A 13,391-nucleotide genomic window follows, 5' to 3' on the forward strand; every position below is an offset into this window, starting at 1 on the left:
AATATCCAAATCCACTAATTTGATGGGGTGTCCACATACTTTTGTATATATAGTTTATCTTGTCTACTGCTCCTGTCTTTCGGCCAGGTCCCGGTAGGGTAAACTAAACACTGTGTGACTTGTGTGTACAGTCAGTCTGTCACCAACAGCCTTTGACCTGTGGGTTGGAGTGCGCAATTCGCCCTCCGAGGCTGTGTGACAGTGCTCCCCTACCTATCCCTTAATATATTGGATGATGCTGGGCTTTCTTGTCTTGTGCTGACTTAGCCTACCAGCTAGTGTGTATGTGTTGGCCACCTACTCTGGTGCTAACCTTGTCAAGATATCCTGCACTGACATGCTCGTTAGCCACCGGCCACTAGTCCCCCTTTCGACTTTTTAAAACTCGAACGTGTCACTTTCCCTAGATAACCACATCTCATAGTGCGCTCCATCTACAAAAGGTTGTTAGCCTAGCTAGCTATACAACGTAAGATTCAAACTGCCTCCCCCAGGGATGCATCTCCCCTGGTATTACAAGCACGCTACAAGCTAGCTAGTTCACCAACTCAACCTAGCTGCCACTGTGTGTCGTCAGCTTGGTTTACCAAACAACAGCCATTTGTGGGGGCTTCGCATAAATAAGCCTATGATGAAAAAACAGTATCTCTCCTGCTCCATTCCTGCGGTCATAACTAGACTCACTAGAATTAATTTTGCGGTTACAGTACAACTCCCGCCAGATTATTGTCGCTCTCTACCTTTACTGTGTATTGTGGTAGCTGCTCTGTAATACAGTCTCTGGTTACTGTTATATTAGTTAATTTGATTAATTAGTATATTTGCATAATAATATTTTTTTCCTTCAGTCTTAGCTGAGAGAACACCACATGGCTGCTCCTCTTGTGGAGCTGAAGTACAAGAAGAAGATGGTAGTGAGCTGTGCCCCACCTGTGCCCCACCTGCCTAGGCGTTGGTCATCTGCGAGAGGCTCTCCCTGAACCCTGGTTTTCACAGATAATTTACCAGCATCCGGCATGATTCACCAGGTTCCACCAACAGCCACCAAAAGAGAGAAGCTCACGAAACCTATGGCGCCTCACTCGGAAGGTTGATTCCTTATCCTCTGAGATAGAGCTGCTGAAAACACTTTTGCGTTGCTACAAGCCCCTGAGTCGGGGCCCTGTAACACTTTCTCCAGCATGGGGGACATGATGGATTATTCAGATAGTCGTGATGATGACCTGCTCTGCACTCAGGCATCCATCCGGCATGTTAATGACCAGGATAATGACACGCACAACATGGTGAGGGAAGTGCCAACCAGTGTTGTGGACCCATTTAGCGTCAACGCTAAGGATGGGTCAGAGGAGTTATTCCAAGGCTCTGATCACATTGAGTCAGACTGAAGCTCTGCATAACTACGCACTGTCATGCATGGATGACCCTCAAGCCACAGACCCTGCCGCTAACCATTCTTTAAGAAGGCCCCGGCAGCTACACAGTTCAATGTGCCACCTTCACCGGCTTTTCTTACCGATCCCCACAAAGGCGTGGGGGCAGAATCTGAATGGCAGGGGTCGGCCATTGGCCATTTTACCCAGCAGCACCTGGCCTACTGTGCATCATACTCCTCAGACCCATGGTGATGACCCTCTCACAAGGGTACAAGCTGCAGTTCTGACGCCAATCCCCACCATTCTCAGGGGTAAGAATGACCTCAGTCACAGACCCCCTGAAACTTTGCACCCTCAGCCAGGAGAGGGTTCTCTTGGAGAAGGGCGCGATCACAAGAGTAAAAGCATCAGAACAGCAAGATATATTTTACTCAACCTATTTCTTGGTTCTGAAGAAAGACTGAGGCTTCCATCCAGTTCTCCCCTTTCATAAGTTTCGGATAGTCAACGTTCTCCAGACCGTAGCCACAGGGAAATGGTTCACGTCCCTGGACTTAAAGGACACTTCCACGTCCCTGTGTTACCTGAACACAGATGTTTTCTGCGGTTCACTTTCCAAGGCCAGGCATACCAGTTTGTAGTATTACCCTTCGGCCTCTCCCTGGCTCCTCCGGTCTTCACAAGATGCATGAATGCAGCCCTGAGCTTCCTCCACCTACAGGGGATTAAGATCCTTTCTTACCTTGACGACTGGCTCATCTGCGCCCACTCTCACGAACGTGTGGCCGAGAGCACAGCACTGACCCACGTCAATACACTGGGTCTTACCATGGTCAACGAAAAGTGCAACTTCACACTAAACCAAAAGGGTGCGTGGACAGCATTCTTCTTCTCCTGCAACAATTCCAGTTGAAAGCATTGGTGAAAGTATGAACATTCCAACAACTGATGGGTATGCTCGTGACGGCCTCCGGGGTGACACCGTATGGCCTACTTTAAGGCCTGCTTTAAGACCACTTCAAGTGTGGTTCAACAAAATCCGCTTGGACCCCAAGCAGGACAGAAACACCAAAATCCGAGTGACAAGGGCGTGCTACTCTACTCTGTGGCCGTGGAAAAAGAGAACCTACCCGACTACAGGTATCCCTCTCAGATCAATACCATCAAGACGGGAAGAAGTGACGACCGATGCTTCACTAACAGGCTGAGGAGCAGTGTGGCAACACAGAACTCTACGTGGAGAGTGGTTCCCCCGCTGGAGGAAAGAGCACACCAACATGCTAGAACATCAGACAGTTTACCTAGCTCTGAAACACTTTCTGCCTGTTCTCAAACACAAACATGTCTTGATGTGATCAGAGGTAGGTCTGTACGGTCCCTACAGGTGGCCCAAAAACTCCTGACATTGGCCCTACCACAACTGGCCAACCTACGAGACATCCGTCTGCCAGACAAGGTGAACGATGTGGCGTATTTCTTGTCGGGACAGAAACCGTCCCCGGGGGAATGGAGATTTCACCCACAAGTAGTGAAGATGATATGGCAGCAGTTCAGAACAACAGATATATACCTGTTCGCCTCAGAGCAAACATCCCACTGCTCACTCTGGTTCTCTCTGGCAGAGACAAACAGCCCCCTGGGCATGGATGCCTTAGCACACACATTGCCAGAGGGCCTGCTGTATGCTTTCCCTCCGACTACCCTTGATCTTAGAAACACTGCACAGGCCCTGGTTTCCAACCCTCTTCAGTCTTCTGGAGAGAGAGCCATGGCAGCTGCCACCCAGACAAGACTTGCTCTCAATGTTGGACCACAGGATATGGCATCCCAGCCCAGACCAACTACATCTATGGTTGTAGCCTCTGAAGAGCCCAACCCTCTACTGATCGGCTGCGATCCCACTATTATCGAGACTTTACAGAACACCAGAGCACTATCAACCAGGATGATGTATGCTGGTTGCTGGAAGCTTTTTACCAAATGGAGCTCTACCAGGGCGGAGGACCCGGTGTCTTGCTCCGTACCTGTCATACTGAGCTTCCTCCAGTCACTATTGGAGAGAGGTCGCTCTAATTCTACCTTGAAGGTGAATGTCTCAGTCATACCGGCAAACCATTTACGCATCGATGGTAAAGCGACGGGTCCACTTTTCACCGGCATGACTTTGTTGTTATTATTACTCAACCTTGTGCACTCTAGCCAACAGCCTGCAGATACAGATATAGCCTGAGATTATTATTGGCAAAAGAGCAAGATCATTTTTATTTGTCAAATGGCAGCCAAGCATTGATCATTATATCACCAAGAAGCATCAAGCTCATCACTGTGTACTTTCACCACACTGTGAAGTCCATCATAATTTATTACTGAGTCGTAGTGGGAGGACCACACAGCATATCATCACGTGACCACAAGTTTACTTCGATATGATGGTTAGGCTATATCAATATATGTGCATCGGGGCATTTCCACTGCTATTTCTTGCATAATTTATTTTACTGACACAAAAAGACCCCTCCATGTTGAACTAAATAATGATCTATCGGCATTTATAAAATTGTACCAACAATTCCAGTTTCCATCACAGCTGTCATGATTTTTTTCTATATGGTATGGTACTCGCATTAAAACTGTGGATGAGAACATGGTTAGTATCTCAAACTGCCTTTCTATGCCGTGTTCTTCTGACTCTCAAACTCAGAGTGCTGCCAGCCAATGGTCATATTTTTAAGAATCAGATTATATATACTTTTACCAGTTGAATATAGACACAAATCTAATTATTTTTGGAATAAAAGAAACTGAAATATTTTATTAAAATATGCAAATGAGAAAATATCTCATTAAATATGTGCATATTTGCGTATTGTGCAAATTCATTTTTCTGGACAGTGTATGAAGCCAGTCAAAATATTTGGGTTTCGGACTTATCCAGAGTAGATTGTGGATAAATACTTTTTTCATGTTTCTATTTGTAAAATAGTAAAGACATGCTTGTAAAATGCATTTTTGGCAAATTCTTCCAAAGAAAATGTTATCTAGAATAAAGAATTGACAACATATCAACAATTCCATCTGGGCAAGTCTAGAGAATATATCTAAGGATAACCATACTTCTGAAGCTGAGAAAATGTTTCAGGAAATGGCAGTTAGACAAGTACACTGAATTTAAACTACCAAACGCTAGACCCAATCACCATCTCTTCAAAATAAGTTACTAAATATATTCCAGTTTGTAACATTCTCTATGAAATGGGCTTTTAAATTATGTGTAATTTAATGTAGTGAGCTTTGAAATGATTGAAAATTGATGATGGTAGTATGATGAACTAAAGAAAGTATATACATTTTCATCAAGTTTTTAACATTTTTATGTTTACTTTTTGAAAATACTAATATTGATGGACCAAAATACCAAAAAATCTCAAAATTGGTAGGTAGGTAGATGCAAAAATGTACTTTCAGCCTGTGGCGCCTGGCCTTAAATATAATTAGTTTCAGAAATATGGACACATGAGTGTTGTGTAATTTGTTTAACTGCCAGTCAGCCAACAAACCATTGTGTCAACAAAAAAACAGTCAGATTTAAGAGACTTTCTTTATTTTCACCCTTCAAGAGGCATACATCTTCCAAAAATATTCATGACAAAATAACTTTCCTTTCAGATATATTAGCATTTTGCCTCTACAGCGTTTATATACAATATCTGCATTGAAATTCATAGTGGTATGAATATAAAGAGATTTTTCATTACATTTCATCAAAAATTAAGACTATACCAGCATAGTCAATATCAAAAATCACCTTCCATATAGTTCCAGGATAAAAACAAAACGTATTTAAAAAATAATACTGACATTATAACACATTTCAAAGAACTGGATGGTATACACAGTAAACAACCCTATCCATTGAGCCTATAGGCTGTAGTGTAGAGGCATTGCTGCTTAATTCAAGTTTGTTTATGTGTAAGAAATATAAAATGGACCAAAGGCATGCATTACACACACAGCTGAATACAAAAAAAACTAAACATTTTGCGATGTAAATAATATGCTTATATTCCTTCTATAATGAGTCAGGTACATTGAACAAAATAATAAAGCTGATCTGAGCACACAAAGAAAACGTATAATGCTTAAAGACTCCTGACATCTATCTAGAACACAGGATGAGAAACTGTTAAGTGCTTGGATTTATCTAAAGTTAACATTTAACAACAACGCTTAAAAAACGATGTCATACGGCAAATAAGAGAGGACAAGTCCAGCAAATCCTCATAAAGCGAGTACAGGCTATGTTACAAAAAGTTATCAAAACAAAGGGTTGATTTGATAACAGAATATGCATCTCACACATTTGTAACATACAGCATTCTCCAACAAATTATGCTTCCCAATCGCTGAAAAGCATCAACATCTTCTGTCAAAGAAGTAATACATGAACATCATCTAAGAATCCACAGATGTTTGTAGCACAGTGACAATCATTGTTGATAGCATCTCCCTATGTTTTCAGAGGCAACATTTCTAGGCATCTCCCATATACTGTAGTGCATGTTGACAAAAGTGGTTTTACCATTAAGATGAGTGGAGTAATTTAGTGTGAGGTGGTTTTGGGATAATCAGTAGAGATAATAGCTGTAGTGGGGCAATTTGGAAGAGGGCAATAGTGGTTCTCATTTGTGAAGAACATTTATGAGTTGAGGATCTGTGAGGATTAGTGAAGTCGGGTTCTGAATATGAGGGGGCTAGATTCACTATGCAAATCTGTAATGATGTAAGGAAAGTGACTGTTGCACTCTTCAAGTATGACTTCCCAGACATCTCATCCCTCCGTGGGCTACCTGAAAGAGTGTCTGAAATGCACACTCCTCCGCTTCAGCTTCTCTGGGTTGTGTGAGGCCATGTGAGAAAACTCTCGGAAGATATCCAGGTAAGTAGTGTCTCCTGAAAAAGGATAGCAATGTAACAGAACATTATCATCAAGAATTGCATTAAATCGATCTGGTAAATAACAGTAGGCCTACCATACAATGTGGAATTTGTGTAAAAAACAAAACATGAAATCGATTGTTCAAAACCTGAAATGCTTTTCAAAAACGACAGAGCCTCTAATCTAGACACATCAACAGAGGAACAAAACCACAGTCTAGGCACCAAGACGCTCGGCTTCACCCCATTTCTAAATTCTCAAGCTTTAGTTTTCTGGTGACCATGGTTACAGCCAGTCGAACTCCTTTCGACCTCCTGAGAAATGCTCAGCTTGACTAATTAAAAATAACATTCCAGTCTCTTCCTGTGTGTGTCTATGATCAATGGCTCATAAGAGAGAAGACATCCTCCCGAGTTATGACATCGGCCAGTATTGAAATCTGACATGATAGACGTTTTCGCAATCTAAAAGTCATATTCCTATTAACTTCCAGTGTAGTGAGAGCGGCTTTGTCATGGTGCTACGTCATATCAGCCAGATGTCTGCCTACTTGAACGCCAATAACTCAGATAAACATGAAATGACCCCGGGAATCAATAGAACATCACTCAGAGATGCACAAAAACAATATAACATTCAAAATGGGTGAACCTTTTCTTTAAGCAGCACACCAACTACAGGTGAGAAATTGAAAACAAAGTTCGGGAAACAAGTGGGGTTTTGTAAATCATTAATGTTATAGGTGCAAACTGGATTCATCATAGAAATCATTTGAATCCATACTTGAGTTAAATGTCAGGAGGACGTTTCTAATCTCTGAAAATGTGTTGACTAAAAAATGTGTTGACTAATAGGTACAGTGCCAGTTCAGGTTAATGCGGTTAGTTGTAGTGACAGAGGGAAAGTGTTATAACGGTGATATATAAAAGAACAGAATAAATGAAGCAAGAAGCAGCGGGAGAAGTCAGGCTTTGAATCACATCTTTAATTTATTTTCAGTATTTTCTCATTTTAGAAGATATTAGGAAAAGGAAATGAACATAAAACGGTAGCAGTAGTGTAACTTGCACAAAGATATTCAGAGACACGTGTTCTCTAACAATATACAAAGAAAATGTACAGATTTAAGTCAGAAACACAAAAATGAAAATACAGAAGATAGAAGCAAGCAGTTTTAAGTGTTAATAGTTTTTAGCATATTTACAGCAGAACAGTCACCTAGTCAACCTATAGCTTAATCAATCCACTGACTCATACACTGTACAACATGTAAACCTTTAGTGGCTTGATGCAAATCATCGGCATTGTTTCCCAGATATTTCATTAGAGTCACTACTCTTGGTCTCGTCTTCTTTTTTTGTCTCATTATTTTCTCCTCAAATGACTTGAACTTTGTGTGGTCTTTGGCTTGAAGTAAACTCAAGCAACACAAACGCAATGCCAAACATAAGTTGTTACTAGCCTTAAGCGAGGACAACTAATTACATTTCCTGTTTAAGATTATTTCAAAATGGCAGTAAGCAACTGCACAGTATCAAATTAAACCTGGGCACTGTGGTCACCCTCTCACTATGTACACACGGCATGTATAGTGTGTACACAGGCAGTGCTTACAGAGAAGGGGGTATTATGTTGGTATTCAGAGGAGCTAGAGGGAAAGCTGGCATATTTGCATGGACCAAGCTTTCTCTCCTGGTCTCATAGGCCTGTAGAAGTCAATGGGAAACTATGCCTGTATATTATGGGGTATTCTATCCAATATATCTGTTTTAGTTTCAGTTTGATTATAGACCACAGATCTAACTGATCTGTAATGTCTTTTTATGTACAGTTCTCATGATTTGGCAGCACATCACGCAGTTATTTTCTTTTAACAATATATAAAATATTACCATACACAGATTAATGAAGTAAACAAAACCAACATGGCTTTGAAAGACCTGGGCACCGGCAACCCATGCACTATTCAACCAAGAAACCCAGAACTAATCTAATACTGTATAGCCATGATACATCAGAATACCATAATAAGTCAACATTTTCGACAAACATATACAAATACTGTACCCAATACATGTGAGTTTTCATATTATATAAAAGAAACTTCCATCTCATCGCAGTTTAAGGTAAATCCCGGTCATTTTCTATTATAAGATTGTGAGTTGTGGTTGTCTTTTCCAAGAAGAGAAGTGAAGAAATGACAGTAAAGGTTAACTGGCCTTATGCGTGTGAGTGCTCAGGAAAATAAAATCTAACAAAATATATCCAGTTAAAAAAATACCATCTGCATCGTATTGATAAAATGAATACAAAAAATACAGTGTATCTGTATTTAAATTATCATTGCACTATTGCTCTGGGCAGTTCATCATAAATTAAGGTGAAAACCTACACTACTAAATGAAAATACCGAAAAGTAACTAAATGAAATTCAAATCATTGTTGGTAGGAAAAGTGCATAATGTTGCTTTAAAATCTATGAAATGATAAATAATCCATATCATCTACACTCAATCACAGTTGTTCCTTAGCTTCATTGTTATCCTGTCTAATCACCATAATGAAATTCACAAGTACCCGCCTCTTTTCACACAACGTGCGTGTACTAAAGAACCACCTCATGCCACGACACAACACAGCTGGAGCAGAACTGACAAGATATAAAGACAACGACTTACAGGCCTTGAAGGTCTGTTTTTATACCCTTGACAAGACTACCATATACTGCTTTGGTATTGTTACATGAGCGGGCAGAGTAGCTTGATGAAAGTATTGTGCAGCATATTGGTCTGATCTGGTCTTTGGTTCGGAGCACACTACCCTACCTTGAAAACCACAAGCAAACACCTGTCCCCTCTCCAAACGAATAAAGAGCAGCTGAATTAATTCGCTTGACATGGTTATAGGTAGGGTACATTATGATTTAAATTCACTTAGAAAGTCGATTATAAAGTTGGTCCCTAACCATTTGTTGACAAATGATCTAACTCTGAACTAATGTTGCCAGTCCAAGTCAACAGTACAGTTTGACATCATGATAAGAGTTAATGATACTGACATCCTATACCGTTGATAAGGAATAGTAGTTGGCATATTCTGGTCTGGCCTCGTTTCATCAATGTTAGTCTACAGGTTTTTAAAGAGAAGAACCATAAAGCTGGGAGGGACAGCAGCGTGTAGGGAATCTGGTAGAGAAATGTGTGTTTTGGACTACGTTCCTTCCTGCACAAGATTCCCGACAGGCCTGTCCTGCCACAGTCCTGGTATGCTATTGGCTTCCCCTCCAACCATGACCAGAAGGGAAAGCCTGAACTGGACCAGGTAGTGTGACTGACTTCTAGCACTCAGCTATGTTGAGACAGATAAACTCTTGTATGCATTTCTTATACTGCTGTTCTGTGGGGCTGCTGGTGGGGTATTGACCTGGCTGGCCGAACGGTCCCTCCGACTCCCGCATCTCCTCGTTCATCTTGGCCAGACGCAACCTTAGGGGAAAAAAGGGAGGTGGGAGAGAGAAGGAAAGAGGGAGGGATGGAACACAACATGTTAGATGGATCCACTCATACCTCCCAGAAGTGAGGAGCTACAGTAGTCTAGCAAGCTAACCCCCGGTCATAACATGTATTTCAAAGGATCGTGTGAGGCTGAGTAAGTTGAGGGACAGGGTGTTATGTCCCATTGAAACTCACAAGGTGACGATGTCTGCGTTGGCTGCCTGCACAGCGATACTCAGAGGGTCCTGTCCATCCTCGTCCCCGTCGTTCTGCGTGGCTCCTCTCTTCAGGAACAAACACACCTGCCTGTAGAGGGCAGCATGGAGACAGATCAGACGGGAACATGTACTGAATGCTCCCACATCTAATCAGCATAAAAAGAACTGGACCCAGCAGCTTTGTCCCTTATGCCATCGAGCCCGAGGAACAATACGAATGTAAAAAAGAACTGAACAATAATCTGCTTTGCAAGCTACATCATTGTCCATGAAAACTATTCTTTAAAATGTTCACTAGTGACTCAAAAAGAACATTGACAATAGTAAGGAAAGAAACAGGGAATGTGTTATGCCTTGGCACTACTCACCCTGTGTGTCCCAGATATGTGGCGTGGTGTAGTGGCCCCCTCCCCTTTGCGTCTCTTTGGTTGACGTCAGCTGCATTCTGGAGCAGGAACTCACAGGCTATCAAAGAGCCCTGGAATGGAACACACACACACACACGTTGTGAAGCTCTCTCCATGTGGCCAAATAAAGCGCATATAAAATGTGGCAGAATATTGTGGTCAGTAAAAAGCACAAGCTGACGCACAACCAAAATAGTTCGTAGAGGTGCTGACTAACGGAAGGTAAACTGTATAAAAATAATTACAGAAAGTCGCACACTCTAAATATGCCCCCAATACGTTGTACATATTTAGAATATTGTGATCATGCATAGACATGCTGTATGGATAGATGCATGCATTCATGTATGTTGCAGTGCTGTCAGTCGAGGCTACTGAAGAAGAATATTTCAGCAAGATGCCTCCAGCGCTATTCATCGTGAATGACAAGGACTGCCTTTGCCAGTGTACTAAGAACAAGCCGGCCTGTTTTTACAATGGCTCACCCCAATCACAGCCTGTATGAGTGGGCTCTTGCCATCATCCTCGTCGTTGACGGAGTTGACGTCAGCCCCATGGGCCAGTGCCTCGGCCATGACGGGCAGGTTGCGTGCCTGGGAGGCCTTGTAGAGCAGCGCCCCAGGGTGGAGCTCACGCCTATCCTCCGGGTCCGACTGGGTCTCAGGCTCTGGCTCCATCTCAGCCTCTCCGCTAGAGTCCTCTGACACCTCACGCTCTGCAGAGAGACAGAAGCAGCAGAGTTACAAAACAACAAAACAACAACTGTGACAACTAGGATTCAATACAACTTTATTTATCCCCTCAAGGGCAATTAAGAATGATTGAGATCAACTGTCAGGTTTTCTGAAGATGGAATTTCAAAACGATGGCTGAACATATATGTTGCACATTTTTTTCCCCCATTCCATCAGTTACCCGTATGTGTTTCTCTTACCCTCCTCTGTGACACTGTCCACCACTGAGCCGAACACCAGGATGTCTGTGCTGCCGTCTGTACTGCCGCCCAGGCCACTGTCACTGCTCAGACCTGCAGGGCCAATAGGAGCCAAGCCATGGGCACGTTAGTGTTGCTTCTAGTTATTTCACATTACTCACCACAAAGCATTCAAGTATCTCTGTAGTTTAGGGTGTAGTGTTTGTATATTAGACGGGTAGGTAACTTACTACGAGGCCCAGATCCTGTGTCGAAGTAAGAGAAGAGATTGTCCAGCTCATCTGGACAAAACAGTGACTCTCGTCGGAACTTCCTCTCTAGAGCTGAAGCCGCTGTTAAGCACAAGGAGAGAATGTGTAAATGTTAAATGTCTTATGTACTGGGTTGTCATTGTCAACAGATGGTTTAGCACGATTGGGAATATGAATACAAAGATAAATAAAGGTATCCTTTCTCTAGTGGCAAGAGAGCAATTAGAGTACCTGAGGAGAGGGTGGCAGGGGAGGCGCTACCCAGCTCCTGCCGATATTTTCGTCGGGTCTTGGGCACTGTGGTGGCACTGTTGTGTCTCCGGCACTTCTTCACACTCCACCGGCGCGCTGACTTTCGCCCGCCGTTCACCAGCACCTCGGTGGCCTCCAACTTCTTCAGGAACTTCTTCTCCACGTACTTAGATTTGATCCACGCCTCCTTCTCTTGCCTGCAGAAGATAGCATGGAATATTGATTGATCACAATGACCCTAGCATCTAACCATCAAATATACACAGTTGCTCAGAGGACATTCCCAGTCTCCACCAATAATCTGGGGGGGAAATAATTGATCATCTAAATATTCAAAGGGAAATAAAAAATTTAAAAAAATCAGGTAGAGGCATTTGAATAGGGTGTGGCAGTTCTTACCTGGAACTTGAGGGCCCTGGTTTCTTCAGGCCCTGCTCCTCACATGCTCCCTCATAGATGTGGTTGATGACACTGTTTCCCAGCTCGCACATTAACTTGAGTAATTCAGGTTCCCATGAGTCCAACGTTAGAGAGCGCACCTTGGAGCAGTGAACCCCCAAACTCCTGCAACAGAGACAGAGACACAACAAGTCTTAAATTTGAATTTGAATCCTGTATGTCTTCAAGTTCCGTGGCTAGAATTATTATTGGGTAGGAAGCATTTTAAGTTAGAGTTGCTAACAACATGACGCACATTTTTTTCCCCTTGCTTTGCTTTATAACAACATTAAGAAGGCAGACGTAATAGCCTCCCCTAATAAGCAACACAGGAAGCTCCATGACAGTTGAAAAGCTGCAGTAGGGGTTTCAAATCACACGGGCGTTATCCCCTTGGAAACAGAGTAGCTGCCCTCAATGTCATGCAAATCCCTGCTCCACCAACAAAACCTTTTGGTATCCAGGCAACTGCTGCGCGGCATGCCAAAATAAAAACTGTGAGAGATAGTGTGTCTGTGTCCCTCCGCCACTCTAATGGGAAACCTCATGTGATCTCATCTCAACACTGTGAGAAGATCGGCTCTAAGAGAAACAGATCATGCATATTCAGCAGATGGTCCAGAGGAGGTGGTGATTACATAAGCATTGATAATTGCTGCATCTCTGCAGTAAACCGTAAATGGAGGAAAACTTTCCCCATCTAGCCTAATGCTTGATAAATACCCTAGCGTGGTACAGCTATGATGAATGCAGTACTAGAGTCAACAGAGCTACAGTATTAATTAAGGACAGACAGGTATTAGACAGGAATCTTCAGCTTGCTTTGGCCTGGTTAGTCAACAATTGCGTACTTTCACCATTAAAGGGATGCCATTATATTCAGAGTGTCTCAGTGCTATGGGGCTTATCGTCTAACTCCCATCCTGTCTACTCACTCAATGAGCTCTCCCAATCAAACACAGCGTGATCCCATAAGTAGAGTTAAGCAGCCTAGCCGCATAGTAAACCCAGCGGGGGTGTGGCAGAACGTGCCCTATACTAGCAGTTGACAAGGCTACGGCACCCTTTTGGTCATTGGGACTCTT

At 42.7% G+C, this 13,391-nt stretch overlaps 1 protein-coding gene and 1 pseudogene across 2 annotated transcripts in view; one reads left to right on the forward strand and one right to left on the reverse strand.

Moving 5' to 3' along the window:
• The first annotated feature begins 2,305 nt into the window (after window positions 1-2,305).
• On the forward strand, window positions 2,306-3,235 carry LOC115168858 (uncharacterized; annotated as a pseudogene).
• Window positions 3,236-4,960: 1,725 nt separating this feature from the next.
• Window positions 4,961-13,391, reverse strand: part of acap3a (ArfGAP with coiled-coil, ankyrin repeat and PH domains 3a) — a 78,858-nt gene continuing 70,427 nt past the window's right edge. The window contains exons 16-24 of one of the 2 annotated variants that reach the window (XM_029722756.1): window positions 12,268-12,432; window positions 11,848-12,065; window positions 11,596-11,697; window positions 11,366-11,467; window positions 10,917-11,146; window positions 10,393-10,502; window positions 10,002-10,112; window positions 9,736-9,797; window positions 4,961-6,326 (exon numbers count right to left, since the gene is read on the reverse strand). In XM_029722756.1, the coding sequence (XP_029578616.1) occupies window positions 6,220-6,326; window positions 9,736-9,797; window positions 10,002-10,112; window positions 10,393-10,502; window positions 10,917-11,146; window positions 11,366-11,467; window positions 11,596-11,697; window positions 11,848-12,065; window positions 12,268-12,432 (1,207 nt within the window). In that variant the 3' untranslated portion in view covers window positions 4,961-6,219. Of the gene's footprint in view, window positions 6,327-7,282; window positions 9,798-10,001; window positions 10,113-10,392; window positions 10,503-10,916; window positions 11,147-11,365; window positions 11,468-11,595; window positions 11,698-11,847; window positions 12,066-12,267; window positions 12,433-13,391 lie in introns of those variants that run through there. The other variant, XM_029722757.1, reaches the window with a different exon arrangement.

This window comes from Salmo trutta, chromosome 30 (genome assembly GCF_901001165.1).
Source record: "Salmo trutta chromosome 30, fSalTru1.1, whole genome shotgun sequence".
In the NCBI taxonomy this organism is placed as follows: domain Eukaryota; kingdom Metazoa; phylum Chordata; class Actinopteri; order Salmoniformes; family Salmonidae; genus Salmo; species Salmo trutta.